This window comes from Oncorhynchus kisutch, unplaced genomic scaffold (genome assembly GCF_002021735.2).
Source record: "Oncorhynchus kisutch isolate 150728-3 unplaced genomic scaffold, Okis_V2 scaffold3402, whole genome shotgun sequence".
Taxonomy (NCBI): Eukaryota; Metazoa; Chordata; class Actinopteri; order Salmoniformes; family Salmonidae; genus Oncorhynchus; species Oncorhynchus kisutch.
Window position 1 is genome coordinate 193030 of NW_022265347.1, and position 17161 is coordinate 210190.

The window sequence follows — 17161 nt, forward strand, 5'->3', positions numbered from 1 at the left end:
AACCTTAATCTTTCTTAATTTAATCTTGATGATTTAGTCTCATCATTCATTTATATTTAATTTAAATACATTTCATGTGTAATAAGTGCATAGTACTGGTGCAAATGCTTACTAGCCGACCAGGTGAACCTATCTGTCGATGTGCCCTTGAGCAAGGCACTTCACCCTAATTGCTCCTGTAAGTGGCTCTGGATCAGAGCGTCTGCTAAATGACTAACATGTAAATAGAAAATGTAAATCAGGTCAATCTCTCTGCCAAGAGATTAGCAGAGACTAGTTCAAGATGTACAGAATTACTGTAACTCACAACTTTATTTCCCCTTTCGTTTCAGGTTATTATGAAAAGGTATTTTAACCTTTGTTTCCCAGTTCAATAAAACCAGTTACACCTGTCATAAAGAGAACATGTCCAGGGTGAGTTACGAAGGAAACAATGTTGGCATCTGCTCTGACATTCCTCCTGAATGGATGGTGTGTCTGAGAAGGTATAAAGGTTTGGAGGTTGGATGCTGGAGGCAGATAGGTAGAGAGGAATCCTCCAGAGAGATCCAGGCATCATGTCCTCCTCCACACCGGTGTTGCTGCATCTGCTGCTACTGGTCTCCCTGGCTTCAGCGGGACACTTCTATGGAGGCTCCATGTCTGTCACCCCCAAAGGGAGGAATGCTGACGGAACATTCAAGGTGAGAGATATTCAGGGGATCATGGTCTGCTCCCAATTCTGATATTTTGCCCACACACACACACACACACACACACACACACACACACACACACACACACACACACACACACACACACACACACACACACACACACACACACACACACACCTTCACATATGCTGCTACTATCTGTTAATTATCAATGCATAGTCACTTTATCCCTAATACCTACATGTGCATATTACCTCAATTACCTCGACTACCCCGTACCGCTGCACATTGACTCAGTACCGGTACTCCTTATATATAGCCTTGTTATTGTTATTGTATTGGGTTACTATTTTTCCTTTAGTTAATTAAGCAAATTGTTCTTACTTGTTTAAAACTCTGCATTGTTGGTCAAGGGCTTGTCACTCAGCATTTCACGGTAAGGACTACTACACCTGTTGCATTCAGCGCAGGTGACAAATAATAACTAATGTTTTTATTTGATTAGATTCTGAAGGGTATTCGCATTTGGTTGGACTCTTCAGAAATGTTGAATCACATCACGTCTATTCCAATACAATTCTTTGTAATACGGTATACTAATAAGAGTCATTGCAATAATTGTGACTTTATATCAATTATATTCAATCACCATGTATTGTTTTATATAGCATATGAGTATTTATGCTTTAATTAATGGTGTGCAAAGTTTTGTTCTTATCAAATGAATGAGAAATAAGAGGCTGTAGAATAAATACATTAGAGATGTATTCAGCTTTTGCATCAATGCAAAATGAGCACCCTGGTATTTTCAGAAGGGAATAAATAACACAAGTTAATATTTCTAAATGTGTTTGTTTTTCCATTTGTTATGTTTTATTCAGTCTGAACATAACAGGTGAACATGTTTCACTGGTCTAAACTCTTAGCAGATATGGTGCATGTGTGTAGGACAGAGAAAGGAACCGTTGTGCACCGGTTCTGTCATTGTAGTAAGTTAGTGTATTTCTGGTGCTCTCTATCCATACAGCCACTCAGATCATATTAGACATGGACTTAGAACAGTCTCCAAGCCATTACCTCCTTAATTACATGACAAATGCCACGCTTGACTCGGACAAGCTAAGGTTGCAGTTGATAACAATTCCCTACTTTGCAGATACATTTATTCTTGTATTTTGGAGAGAAAAAAGAAGACAAACCAACCACTTTTCAATTAAAGCATGTTTCAACAGGTTGCAGACGTTTTGCCATTAGACAAATTTAACAGTAGATTCATAGACCCGGGCGGTAGCGTAGCCTAGTGGTTAGAGCATTGGACTAGTAACCGATAAGCTGTTTCAAAACAACAGCGTTAATTAAACTTCATCAGTCTAATGAGGTTTTATTGCCCCATTACAATGTGACTTTCTGTTCTCCAGGTGGATTTACGCTACAAGAATACCCATGATTGGTGTGATTACTCTCGCTGGTATTGTTCCTCGGGGAACTGCGGATCGTCTATCAAAGATGTCAGAGGCACAATTGACAGCAGCAGCAGAGGACGGAGTGGTTACAACAACCAGTGGTGTGAAACTGAAACTGTCGAGACCAGAAATATCCCCAGTGATAAACCTTTTCAATTGATGCAAGTTTGCTATGAAATACATGTAATCAATTTATTTAACACGCATTGTGCACAATGACTCATGTTAAACTCACATCTGGTAAAATGGTTTTAGCTATACTGTTAAAACCTACCTCTACAAGGTAGACTCCCCTCTGATTTTTTTTTTCAAAGACTGTGACGAAGACGCTTGGTAAATGATATGGTGGGTTTGATAACATTCCATCCCAAGTGACCACTTACCTAAATATGGTTTGTTGTTGTAACAGACAAAACAGCTGCTGTTGGATCCCAACAGTAAACAATCTTGGATATTGGAGCCTGGAAACACAAGTGGATCTGGGAACAAGATCTGATACTGGTGAACCCAACAGATCTCCAGTCACAGCCATTCTTCCTTTCATACGGTAACAACTTTCTGACTCCCAAAACATTACCTCTTTGAACCGATCAGGTTTATTTATATATCCAATATAGGTTATTATATATTATTATATATATTATTATATATAATATTGAAATCCTAATTAGACATATTCCTACATTTTTGGCTGGCGGTAAGGAGGCGCAAGTGTCAAACTCAAGTTAATTAGCAATTTTGTGATGTAAAAAAATAGCGCAATAGCATTTTCCTACCCTGACATCAGCAATTGATCGGTTTAACTTCAGCTCATTTGTGTTAAAGTGGGCGGGGGCCATGTTTTAAAGTGGGCGGGGGGCCATGTTTTAAAGTGGGCGGGGGGCCATGTTTTAAAGTGGGCGGGGGGCCATGTGTTAAAGTGGGCGGGGGGCCATGTTTTAAAGTGGGCGGGGGCCCATGATTTAAAGTGGGCGGGGGGCCATGTTTTAAAGTGGGCGGGGGGCCATGTGTTAAAGTGGGCGGGGGGCCATGTTTTAAAGTGGGCGGGGGCCCATGTGTTAAAGTGGGCGGGGGGCCATGTGTTAAAGTGGGCGGGGGGCCATGTTTGAGGTGTGTCCAGGGGCAGCCCCCACACCGGTCTGTTCTTTTTTCTCCAGGCCCCGATCATTAGCCAGATATTATCATGTTGTGCAACAAAAACAAACCCTCTGGGCTATTTATTATGGTGGCTGTAACTGTATTCAGACATTTAGCCTATTTAAACAAGTTGTTGTTGGGTTTTTATTAGAATTGGATAAGAATTATACACTGTCTTTTCAGGCCTTATCAATAGCCTAGTGAAATTGAATTTGCTAATTGACTACGTTTGGCATTTCCATGTCCAGACTGCAATTTACAGTAGGCCTTGCCCCTATATCACTGCACATGCTATGGCCTATGTTCATTTCCATACTGAAGCAATACAATAAGAACAATGTGGACTGTAAACATGTTCAACATACTGTTTTCTGTAAACATGGATCAGCCTATTTGTCAGCGCCGTGTGTATAGGTGGCAGGGAAGTCAGGCGCAGGAGAGTCAAAATGGAGTCTTTTAATAAATGTCCACAGAACATGCTCCATAACACTAAAAGGTACAGACATAAACAAACATGGGTACGAGGACCCGTCGCGCACCAACACAACAAATAAACAACACTGACAATACAACAATCTCTGACAAAGACATGAGGGGAAACAGAGGGTTAAATACACAACAGGTAATGAATGGGATTGGAACCAGGTGTGTAGGAAGACAAGACAAAACCAATGGAAAATGAAAAATGGATCGATGATGGCTAGAAGACCGGTGACGTCGAACGCCGAGCACCGCCCGAACAAGGAGAGGCAACGACTTCGGCAGAAGTCGTGACACTATTTAACTAACTAGACTGTAACGAACCAACATTCTAACTGGAGTTGATGACATCACAATAAATATATAAAATACCGTAAATACACAACTTGAAGCAACCACATGTTTATCCATGGAACACATTCTGATTGGCCAGTGAGGGGTCAAGCCTCGATACACCCACAACTGGTTTATTCATTGACTTGTCTAGTTAAATTAAGGTTAAATAAAATACAGAAATACAAATCAAGGCTCAGCCCCTTTTGCACCACTGCCAGCAACTGCACATATAATTGTGGTGGTGAAAATAACTAAAATGTAGCTCTACTGCCAGCTCTTAGACTAACCGTTGTGTTAGGTTTGTTCAAATAGAGCCCGTAGAATTTACTCATTTCATATGTTGTATTTCTGACTCCTGTCATTGTAGTGTTCCCCAGAACTGTCAGAGGTCCTACAACCTCATGGCCTTTGACCCTGACGGTGATCGTGTCAGATGCAGATACGGATTGGTCAGACCTGAGTGCGATAGGTGTGATCAGCCTTCAGGTTTCTACCTGGATCAGGTTGGTGTGGGCAGTTATTTTCAACACCTTGAATCTCATGTGATTGTTGATATATTGTCTTTGGTCTTAACCAGCTATTCCATTTGTGTTCTAACCTCTTCACTGTTAGGGCTCTTGCTCCTTACAATACGGCTACACTTCAACGAGTGGCGTCTATGGGTTTGAGCTAGTTGTAGAGGACTTTCCTAACCAACACATCACCCTGTCCTACACCGATGGCTCTAGTTCCTCCAGGGCACCGCTTCATGCAGGGAGACGCCGACGCGCCAGCTACCAAACAACCGTCTCCTATCCCTGGAGCCAAACCACCACCACTCCTTCTCCTTGGTGGTGGTGGAGCCAAACCACCACTGTCGCCCCCTGGCCCACTACCACCACCACCACCCCGCCCACTACCACCGCCCCCTGGCCCACTACAACCACCCCCTGGCCCACTACCACCACCACCCCGCCCACTACCACCACCACCCCCTGGCCCACTACCACCACCACCCCCTGGCCCACTACCACCACCACCCCCTGGCCCACTACCACCACCACCCCCTGGCCCACTACCACCACCACCCCCTGGCCCACTACCACCACCACCCGCTGGCCCACTACCACCACCACCCCCTGGCCCACTACCACCACCACCCCCTGGCCCACTACAACCACCCCCTGGCCCACTACAACCACCCCCTGGCCCACTACCACCACCCCCTGGCCCACTACCACCACCACCACCACCACCACCACCACACCCACTACCACCACCCCCTGGCCAACTACCACCACCACCACCCTGCCCACTACCACCACCAGGCCCACTACCACCACCCCCTGGCCCACTACAACCACCCCCTTGCCCACTACAACCACCCCCTTGCCCACTACAACCACCCCCTGGCCCACTACCACCACCACCAGGCCCACTACCACCACCACCACCACTACCACCACCACCAGGCCCACTACCACCACCACCTGGCCCACTACCACCACCACCTGGACCACCACCACCCCAGGAAGCCTGTATCCCTCCACTGCTCCCCTCAGCAAACTCCCTCTGCATTTCTCTCTTCTGGGTGAGAGACTCCTCTTCTGATGGTTAACAATGCATTTGATTTATTTATTTATTGAACCTTTGCCTATTTAACTAGGCAAATCAGTTAAGAACAAATTCTTATTTAAAAAGACAGCCTACTGGGGAACAGTGGGTTAACTATCTTGTTCAGGGGCAGAACGAAAGATTTTTACCTTGTCAGCTCGGGGATTAAACAGGGCAACTTTTTGGTTACTGGCCCAACGCTCTAACCACTAGGCTACCTGCCACCCCCTGGATGGAGGATTGGACATATGTATTCTTTAAACAACATCAAACATGGCATTTATTTGTGAAGTATTGGCCTTTACTTGTGTACGTTTGTGTTCTTTTCCACTTCAGTGGACTCTAGTGTTCCGTCCTGCGATGAGGGTATGTACCTGCCCAGGTTCGTGCAGCCGACACCACACAACGGAGAACATCTCCACGCCGAGGTCAACAAAGAGCTGGAGTTCAGGGTCAAGGCCGAGGCTACACACTCAACGTAAGAGACATGATAGTCTATAATACAGTATTGTACCCAGGATTATATTTCTAGTGCTTGAACTCCTGGTTGTAACAGGTCATCCTGGCTGTAACAGTCCGTCCTGGCTGTAACAACACATCCTGGCTGTAACAGTGCATCCTGGCTGTAACAGGTCATCCTAGCTGTAACAGTTTAGTCCTGATTTTAACAATAGATCCTGGCTGTAACAGTCCGTCCTGGCTGTAACAGTCCGTCCTGGCTGTAACAGGTCAACCTGGGTGTAATAATGCATCCTGGTTGTAACAGGTCATCCTGGCTGTAACAGTCCATCCTGGCTGTAACAGTCCGTCCTGGCTGTAACATGTCATCCTGGCTGTAACAATGCATCCTGGCTGTAACAGGTCATCCTGGATGTTACAGTCCGTCCTGGCTGTAACAATGCATCCTGGCTGTAACAGTCCGTCCTGGCTGTAACATGTCATCCTGGCTGTAACAATGCATCCTGGTTGTAACAGGTCATCCTGGCTGTAACAGTCCGTCCTGGCCGTAACAATGCATCCTGGCTGTAACAGTCCGTCCTGGTTTTAATAATGCATCCTGGCTGTAACAGGTCATCCTGGCTGTAACAATGCATCCTGGCTGTAACAGTCCGTCCTGGATGTAACAATGCATCCTGTCTGTAACAGTCCGTCCTGGATGTAACGATGCATCCTGGCTGTAACAGGTCATCCTGGCTGTAACAGTCCATCTGGCTGTAACAATAGATCCTGGCTGTAACAGTCCGTCCTGGCTATAACAATGCATCCTGGCTGTAACAGTCCGTCCTGGCTGTAACAATGCGTCCTGGCTGTAACAGGTCATCCTGGCTGTAATAATGCATCCTGGCTGTAACAGGTCATCCTGGCTGTAACAGTCCATCCTGGCTGTAACAATGCATCCTGGCTGTAACAGGTCATCCTGGCTGTAACAATGCGTCCTGGCTGTAACAGGTCGTCCTGGCTGTAACAGTCTGTCCTGGCTGTAACAATGCTTCCTGGCTGTAACAGTCGTCCTGGCTATAATAATGCATCCTGGCTGTAACAGGTCATCCTGGCTGTAACAGTCCGTCTGGCTGTAACAATAGATCCTGGCTGTAACAGTCCGTCCTGGCTGTAACAGGTCACCCTAGCTGTAACAATGCATCCTGGTTGTAACAGGTTATCCTGGCTGTAACAGGTCATCCTGGCTGTAATAATGCATCCTGGCTGAAACAGGTCATCCTGGCTGTAACAGTCCATCCTGGCTGTAACAATGCATCCTGGCTGTAACAGGTCATCCTGGCTGTAACAATGCATCCTGGCTGTAACAGGTCGTCCTGGCTGTAACAGTCTGTCCTGGCTGTAACAATGCTTCCTGGCTGTAACAGTCCGCCCTGGCTGTAATAATGCATCCTGGCTGTAACAGGTCATCCTGGCTGTAACAGGTCATCCTGGCTGTAACAATGCATCCTGGTTGTAACAGGTCATCCTGGCTGTAACAGTCCGTCCTGGCTGTAACAATGCATCCTGGCTGTAACAGTCCGTCCTGGTTGTAATAATGCATTCTGGCTGTAACAGTCCGTCCTGGCTGTAACAATGCATCCTGGCTGTAACAGTCCGTCCTGGCTGTAACAATGCATCCTGGCTGTAACAGGTCATCCTGCCTGTAACAGTCCGTCTGGCTGTAACAATAGATCCTGGCTGTAACAGTCCGTCCTGGCTGTAACAGGTCATCCTGGCTGTAACAATGCATCCTGGTTGTAACAGGTTATCCTGGCTGTAACAGTCCGTCCTGGCTGTAACAATGCATCCTGGCTGTAACAGGTCATCCTGGCTGTAACAATGCATCCTGGCTGTAACAATGCGTCCTGGCTGTAATAATGCATCCTGGCTGTAACAGGTCATCCTGGCTGTAACAATGCATCCTGGCTGTAACAGTCCGTCCTGGATGTAACAATGCATCCTGTCTGTAACAGTCCGTCCTGGCTGTAACAATGCATCCTGGCTGTAACAGGTCATCCTGGCTGTAACAGTCCGTCTGGCTGTAACAATAGATCCTGTCTGTAACAGTCCGTCCTGGCTGTAACAGGTCACCCTGGCTGTAACAATGCATCCTGGCTTTAACAGTCCGTCCTGGCTGTAACAATGTGTCCTGGCTGTAATAATGCATCCTGGCTGTAACAGGTCATCATGGCTGTAATAATGCATCCTGGCTGTAACAGGTCATCCTGGCTGTAACAATGCATCCTGGCTGTAACAATCCGTCCTGGCTGTAATAATGCATCCTGGCTGTAACAGGTCATCCTGGCTGTAACAGGTCATCCTGGCTGTAACAATGCATCCTGGTTGTAACAGGTCATCCTGGCTGTAACAGTCCATCCTGGCTGTAACAATGCATCCTGGCTGTAACAGTCCGTCCTGGCTGTATTAATGCATTCTGGCTGTAACAGTCCGTCCTGGCTGTAACAATGCATCCTGGCTGTAACAGTCCGTCCTGGCTGTAACAATGCGTCCTGGCTGTAATAATGCATCCTGGCTGTAACAGGTCATCCTGGCTGTAACAATGCATCCTGGCTGTAACAGTCCGTCCTGGATGTAACAATGCATCCTGTCTGTAACAGTCCGTCCTGGATGTAACAATGCATCCTGGCTGTAACAGGTCATCCTGGCTGTAACAGTCCGTCTGGCTGTAACAATAGATCCTGGCTGTAACAGTCCATCCTGGCTGTAACAGGTCACCCTGGCTGTAACAATGCATCCTGGTTGTAACAGGTTATCCTGGCTGTAACAGTCCGTCCTGGCTGTAACAATGCATCCTGGCTGTAACAGTCCGTCCTGGCTGTAACAATGCGTCCTGGCTGTAATAATGCATCCTGGCTGTAACAGGTCATCCTGGCTGTAATAATACATCCTGGCTGTAACAGGTCATCCTGGCTGTAACAGTCCATCCTGGCTGTAACAATGCATCCTGGCTGTAACAGGTCATCCTGGCTGTAATAATGCATCCTGGCTGTAACAGGTCATCCTGGCTGTAACAGTCTGTCCTGGCTGTAACAATGCATCCTGGCTGTAACAGTCCGTCCTGGCTGTAATAATGCATCCTGGCTGTAACAGGTCATCCTGGCTGTAACAGTCCATCCTGGCTGTAACAATGCAACAATGCATCCTGGCTATAACAGTGCAGTCCTGGCTGTAACAATGCATCCTGGCTATAACAGTGCAGTCCTGGCTGTAACAATGCATCCTGGCTGTAACAATGCATCCTGGCTCTTACAGTGCATCCTGGCTATAACAGTGCATCCTGGCTGTAACAGTTTAGTCCTGATTTTAACAACACATCCTGGCTGTAACAGTTTAGAAATATTTTCTTCTGCAATCAATTATTTAGCTTAATGCAGCCTACTGTATACGTTCACCAAAAGGTCTAAGAACACCAAGAGTTTTCCAATTAAGAGTAAATGTATTTTCTGTGATTGATCTGGATTGGTGTGGCTGTCGCTTTGCTAAGTGAGATGCTTGTGACGTCCAATTCTTGATGTCACCCCACATAAATTGCAATTTAAAAACGGTTAAGGTAAGAGTTAAGGTTAGGTAAAGTTTTTTTTAAATAAAAAAATATACATATATTTCACCTTTTATTTAATAACCAGGAAGGCGAGTTGAGAACAAGTTCTCAATTACAACTGCGACCTGGCCAAGATGAAGCAAAGCAGTGCAACACAAACAACAACACAGAGTTACACATGGAATAAACAAAACATGCAGTCAAAAACACAATAGAAAAGTGTATATATACAGTGTGTGCAAATGAGGTAAGATAAGGGAGGTAAGGCAATAAATAGGCCATATTGGTGAAATATAATAATGACAATTTAGCAATTAAACACTGGAGTGATAGAGACTGGAGTAATAGATGTGCAGAAGATGAGTGTTCAAGTAGAGGTACTGGGGTGCAAAGGAGCAAAAAATAAATAACAGTATGGGGATGAGGTAGTTGGGTGGGCTATTTACAGATGGGCTATGTAAAGGTGAAGTGATCTGTGACCTGCTCTGACAGCTGGTGCTTAAAGTTAGTGAGGGAGATATGGGTCTCCAGATTCAGTGATTTTTGCAATTCGTTCCAGTCATTGGCAGCAGAGAACTGGAAGGAAAGGCGGCCAAAGGAAGAATTGGCTTTGGGGGTGACCAGTGAAATATACCTGCTGGAGCGCGTGCTACGAGTGGGTGCTGCTATGGTGACCAGTGAGCTGAGATAAGGCGAGGCTTTACCTAGCAGAGACTTATAGATAACCTGGAGCCAGTGCCTTTGGCGACGAATATGAAACGAGGGCCAGCCAATGAGGTCATACAGGTTGCCATGGTGGGTAGTAAATGGGGCTTTGGTGACAAAAAAAATGATGGCGCTGTGATAGACTACATCCAATTTGCTGAGTAGAGTGTTGGAGGCTATTTTGTAAATGACATCGCCGAAGTCAAGGATCGGTAGGATAGTCAGTTTTACGAGGGTATGTTTGGCATAATGACTGAAGGATGCTTTGTTGCGAAATAGGAAGCCGATTCTAGATTTCATTTTGGATTGGAGATGCTCAATGTGAGTCTGGAAGGAGAGTTTACAGTCTAACCAGACACCTAGGTATTTGAAGATGTCCACATATTCTAAGTCAAAACCGTCCAGAGTAGTGATGCTGGACGGGCGGGCAGGTGCTGGTAGCGATCGGTTGAAGAGCATGCATTTAGTTTGACTTGCATTTAAGAGCAGTTGGAGGCCACCGAAGGAGAGTTGTATGGCGTTGAAGCTCATCTGGAGGTTAGTTAACACAGAGTCCAAAGAAGGGCCAGAAGTGTACATAATGGTATCGTCTGCGTAGAGGTGGATCAGATAATCCTCAGCAGCAAGAGCGACATCATTGATGTGTACAGTGGTTTAAGTTAGGGGAGAGGTTAAGGTTAGGGTTCGGATTCAGGGTTTGGTCATCCAAGGATCCCACTTAGCATTTACCTTTTCCGTTTGATCTCCTTTCTAGGATTAATGATGTCATCGTCAGTGGACCTATGAACATCACCAATGTCATGACTACCCAGGGGGAGTTTGTCATCCGGTGGACACCCATCCGGGACAATCTGGGGGAGTATTTCCCCATTTGCTTCATCACTGAGGGGATTTCTGGGTAGGTCTTATGTTTTATAATGCTAGAAATATCACCAGAACTGCTCTTCTACTTCCTGTACGTTCTGCTACTTCCTGTACGTTCTGCTACTTCCTGTATGTTCTGCTACTTCCTGTATGTTCTGTGACTTCCTGTACGTTCTGCTACTCCCTGTACGTTCTGCTACTTCCTGTGTGTTCTGCTACTTCCTGTGTTCTGCTACTTCCTGTATGTTCTGTGACTTCCTGTACGTTCTGCTACTCCCTGTACGTTCTGCTACTTCCTGTGTGTTCTGCTACTTCCTGTGTTCTGCTACTTCCTGTATGTTCTGCGACTTCCTGTACGTTCTGCTACTTCCTGTATGTTATGCTACTTCCGGTGTGTTCTGCTACTTCCTGTATGTTCTGCTACTTCCTGTACGTTCTGCTACTTCCTGTATGTTCTACTACTTCCTGTACGTTCTTTTACTTCCTGTATGTTCTGTGACTTCCTGTACGTTCTGCTACTCCCTGTACGTTCTGCTACTTCCTCTGTGTTCTGCTACTTCCTGTGTGTTCTGCTACTTCCTGTATGTTGTGCTACTTCCCTCTGGAGTTTCCTCTTTATATGATATTTAATTTCACATGAGAGAGAGAGACTAATAATACATGTAATGATGATATTGTGCCGTTGTTCACCCTGATCATCTCTAACACTTTCAGATCAAGTGTCTATCAGTCTGAGATGAGATGTGTTGTGGTGGAGGTCGGACGCAGAAAGGGTTTGTACATTCTTCCACCATCAATATGTTGTGGTGTGTGATTGTACAATATGCTGTGGCGTGTGATTGGACAATATGCTGTGGTGTGTTATTGTACAATATGCTGTGGTGTATGATTGGACATTATGCTGTGGTGTGTGATTGGACAATATGCTGTGGCGTGTGATTGGACAATATGCTGTGGCGTGTGATTGGACAATATGCTGTGGTGTGTGATTGGACAATATACTGTGGCGTGTGATTGGACAATATGCTGTGGCGTGTGATTGTGCAATATGCTGTGACGTGTGATTGGACAATATGGTGTGGCGTGTGATTGGACAATATGCTGTGACGTGTGATTGGACAATATGGTGTGGCGTGTGATTGGACAATATGGTGTGGTGTGTGATTGGACAATATGCTGTGACGTGTGATTGGACAATATGCTGTGGCGTGTGATTGGACAATATACTGTGGCGTGTGATTGGACAATATGCTGTGGCGTGTGATTGGACAATATGCTGTGGTGTGTGATTGGACAATATGCTGTGGTGTGTGATTGGACAATATACTGTGGCGTGTGATTGGACAATATGCTGTGGCGTGTGATTGGACAATATGCTGTGGTGTGTGATTGGACAATATGCTGTGGCGTGTGATTGGACAATATACTGTGGCGTGTGATTGGACAATATGCTGTGGCGTGTGATTGGACAATATGCTGTGACGTGTGATTGGACAATATGCTGTGGTGTGTGATTGGACAATATGCTGTGGTGTGTGATTGGACAATATGGTGTGGCGTGTGATTGGACAATATGCTGTGGCGTGTGATTGGACAATATGCTGTGGCGTGTGATTGGACAATATGCTGTGGCGTGTGATTGGACAATATGCTGTGGCGTGTGATTGGACAATATGCTGTGGCGTGTGATTGGACAATATGCTGTGGCGTGTGATTGGACAATATGCTGTGGCGTGTGATTGGGCAATATGCTGTGGTGTGTGATTGTATAATTGTGCACTTTAATAACAGACGCTCTGAATACTGTATGATACATACTATACCTAGACAACACATCTGAATACTGTATGATACATACTATACCTAGACAACACATCTGAATACTGTATGATACATACTATACCTAGACAACACATCTGAAATCACCAAACATGAAGGAAAGATAAAAATGAAACTCGAAATGACCCCAACCAACTCAAATCATGGGTCACAGTCAGACTGTTTTGATTAAGACATTTATGCAAAAGGAAGAAATACAACAATAAGAAAATATCTCCCGTGACAGTCAAAGCCAAGGTGGTGTGTGACGAGACCAAGATGACGGTCGAAGTGGAGAAGTCCTCTGTTACTGAAATTCACGAGGACCACCTCCGCCTCAACGATCCCAGTAACTCTGCCTGCGACCTGCAACGCCTCTCTAACAGCACCCACATCATTGGAGTCATCCCCCTCAATGCCTGTGGCACTCAGATAGAGGTGAGGCCTCCGAGATGTCAAATATTATAGTGGGATGACACATGTACAGTATTCCTCTTTGTGTGAGACCCATTCACTCCTGTGTGTCTGTCTGCGTTCTCTATATTGAACCTGGTTCGAGGGGATATTCACCCCAAGGCACCAGCTCGGCTGACAGATCTGGAATTGGTAGTGTTTAAGATGTAAGATGTAGTGTTTTGGTGAGGGGTGGATTTATGCTGCCTGTGGGAAGATCTGCCCTCAGAACAGTTTTGCATCAAAAGAGACACCAACATGCTCACTCATAACCCCAAGAGGTTCACAGCAACATCAGAACTGAACCGATTGATCTTGATGACGTGTGTAAAGTTCAGTGCCCACAAAAGTAACTGTCTAGATGATTTTCCTCTCCATCTCTCTCAATCCAGGAGGACGACGACAACCTCATCTTCAAGAACCAAATCACCACCTTCGACAACCCCAACGACATCATCACCAGGCACCACCAGGTGGAGTTCCAGTTCTACTGCCAGTACGCCAAACGTGGCAACGTGTCCCTGGGCTTCACTGCACACAGGGACAGCATCACGGTGGTGGAGAAAGGCTTCGGCACGTTCACCTACCAGTTTGAGTTCTACCAGACCAGCCAGTTCGCCAACATGGTGGATCCCCGTGACTACCCGTTAGACGTGGAGGTGAAGCAGATGATCTACATGGACATCGAGGCGGTCTCCACTGTGAACAGCACTGAGCTCTTCGTGGAGTCCTGCAGAGCGGCGCCGTACGACAACCCCGACTACCATCCCACCTACCCCATCATAGAAAACGGGTGAGACTGAGCACACAGATTCAGATCAGCTTTATTAGCACGAGTGGCAAGGCTACTGTTGGTAAAGCAAAGTGAGATAAAGACATCAACAATAACATTCAAAATAATAATAATAGTAATGGTGATTAGAGAAAGGAAACACACTCATATATATTAAAATATAAACACTGAGGCATTCATCAACCTCAGGGTGGACACTTGTCAGTACTGTGAGATGATAATAGAAACGACAGGTTTGAGACATTTGTATAAACGCTGGGGAGAATTCTAGACTAAAAGATTGTTTTACTGCACTTACTGTATGTACTTTACATATTTACTGTACTCTAGGTTTTAACTGTGTGTTTTTTTACCAGGTGCATTGTGGACGAGACGGTTCAAATCTTCTCACCGCGTCACCAGAGGCATTTCCAGTTCGGAATGGAAGCTTTCAAATTCATCGGAATGCATGACCAGGTAAATGGGGACAGATTGCTGCATCATTCAAGGATCGTATCAAGGGTTATATCCTCTCAGTTCAGTGACCTTTGCACCCTCTGGCTATAGATGTACATCAGCTGTTCAGTTACCTTTGAACCCTCTGGCTATAGGTGTACAACAGCTGTTCAGTGACCTTTGAACCCTCTTGCTATAGGTGTACATCAGCTGTTCAGTGACCTTTGAACCCTCTGGCTATAGGTGTACATCAGCTGTTCAGTGACCTTTGAACCCTTTGGCTATAGATGTACATCAGCTGTTCAGTGACCTTTGAACCCTCTGGCTATAGGTGTACATCAGCTGTTCAGTGATCCTGTGTGAGGCTGGGAACCCCAACACCCGGTGTGCCCAGGGCTGCGTCAACTCCACCTCCCCCCAACCTGCTGGTCACCACCACCACCGCAAGAGAGAGGCCGCCATGCAAACTGCCAAACACCACATCTCCCAGGGTCCTTTGCGCCTGAGAAAGAGTTCAGAGAGCTCAGGTAAGCTAACCCTGAGGGAAACGGCTGTAGCTTTAGATGAGCTACAAATCAAATGTTGTACTTTGTGTTATTGACGATACAGTATATTACAGTATATCATCAATGGTCCTCTGTAGCTCAGTTGGTAAAGTGTGACACTTGTAATGCCAGGGTTGTGGGTTCATATCCCAGAAGAAAATACATGAGGATGTACCACTACGTTGCTCTGGTTAAGAGAGTGTCTGCTAAATGACGACACATTTAGGAAGGACTCTTCTACAGTGGAATCGTTCAACAGGAAATAACATCTCTGCATAAACAGGTGTTTTTTTGGTTTCACAAAGAGTTTCTGTGTTATAAAAGGTGTTTGTGTGTTTTCTTGTCTTCCCAGTGACCAACGTGAACATGGGGTTGATGGTTGGGTGTATCATAGCAGCCGTTGCCATGCTGTGCGGAGTGATGCTCTACAAGTCCAAAACATCAGGCGTTAAATACCAGCCCCTGACAACATTTGAGACTTAGTCCCATGGCAGCCATCCTTTCACATGTCGCATTTCGCATTATAGAAAGAAGGATGGTGGGAAATATTGAACATTTGAAAAGTGGTCTCTGACTTTAACAATGAAATGTCTCTTGAGATCAATACAAGAATATGCATTAATCCGTAAACGTACTTAGCGGTGACTCTGATTATAACAATGTGTCTTGGCTGACCAGGTAAAAAGTTCTGAATAGGCACTCGAGCACCAGTAGGATTGCAGGTATCATATATCACAGGAAGCTGCTGAGGGGAGCACAGCTTATAATGTCTGGAATGGAGAGAATTGAGTGAATGGTATTTGATTCCACTCTACTCGTTTCACTCCAGCCATTACCATGGTCCCGTGATCCCCAATTAAGGTGCCACCAACCTCCTGTGATGTATATATATATATTTACTGTAGCCTGTTCCTATACACATTTGACCCATATAGTGCCCTCTAGTGTACAAATGAAATGTTATATACAAAGACAGAACAGCTATAATCCACACAACAACCGTAGAGGTTTGGCCCAAATGTCTCCTACAACTTGTTTGACCAGTTTAACTCCTGCTTCTTCCTACTGTCTGTATTGTGATGTGGGGAAAGTCATGTCATACTGGGATGTACTCTGAAATATTTGACCCTGGTCACATTCTGGAAAGCTTTCTATATAGGCCAGGGTCTGTTGAACCAGGGATCACTTACATTTATTTGTTGTGATTGTGTTACATCAAAATGGAACCCTGGTTAAAATAAATGTTTAGTCTATATGATGTACTGAATTACTGTAAAATTGTCCTTTCAAATAAATGAATGTATTTGTATTCATTTTAGCCATTATGTCTTATGTCTTATTATGAAACATTAAAATACAATGTAAATAGCATCTTTGTGTATCTAAAATAGTGTGTATGATTCTTCCTGGATCCACTAAAAATGAATGCCGCTTGTGCCTCCCCACATGATCCAACATGGCTGCCCTGTTACATGTGGTCATCAGTGGAGCAGGAGTGCTTTGATCCAACATGGCTGCCCTGTTACATGTGGCCATCAGTGGAGCAGGAGTGCTTTGATCCAACATGGCTGCCCTGTTACATGTGGCCATCAGTGGAGCAGGAGTGCTTTGATCCAACATGGATGCCTTGTTACATGTGGTCATCAGTGTAGCAGAAGTGCTTTGATCCAACATGGCTGCCCTGTTACATGTGGTCATCAGTGTAGCAGAAGTGCTTTGATCCAACATGGCTGCCCTGTTACATGTGGTCATCAGTGGAGCAGAAATGCTTTGATCCAACATGGCTGCCCTGTTACATGTGGCCATCAGTGTAGCAGAAGTGCTTTGATCCAACATGGCTG

General features: G+C 45.4%; 1 protein-coding gene across 1 annotated transcript; it reads left to right on the forward strand.

The window, feature by feature from the left end:
• The first annotated feature begins 505 nt into the window (after positions 1 to 505).
• Positions 506 to 16691, forward strand: LOC109885231 (uncharacterized). Its single transcript, XM_031820452.1, has 14 exons — positions 506 to 683; positions 2075 to 2280; positions 2529 to 2666; positions 4440 to 4575; positions 4685 to 5025; positions 5380 to 5642; positions 6002 to 6143; positions 11167 to 11310; positions 11991 to 12049; positions 13342 to 13532; positions 13940 to 14340; positions 14697 to 14796; positions 15107 to 15302; positions 15673 to 16691. Exons 1-14 carry the CDS (start codon positions 558 to 560, stop codon positions 15801 to 15803), a joined length of 2574 nt encoding a protein of 857 aa, XP_031676312.1. The 5' UTR covers positions 506 to 557; the 3' UTR covers positions 15804 to 16691.
• Positions 16692 to 17161: the final 470 nt, after the last annotated feature.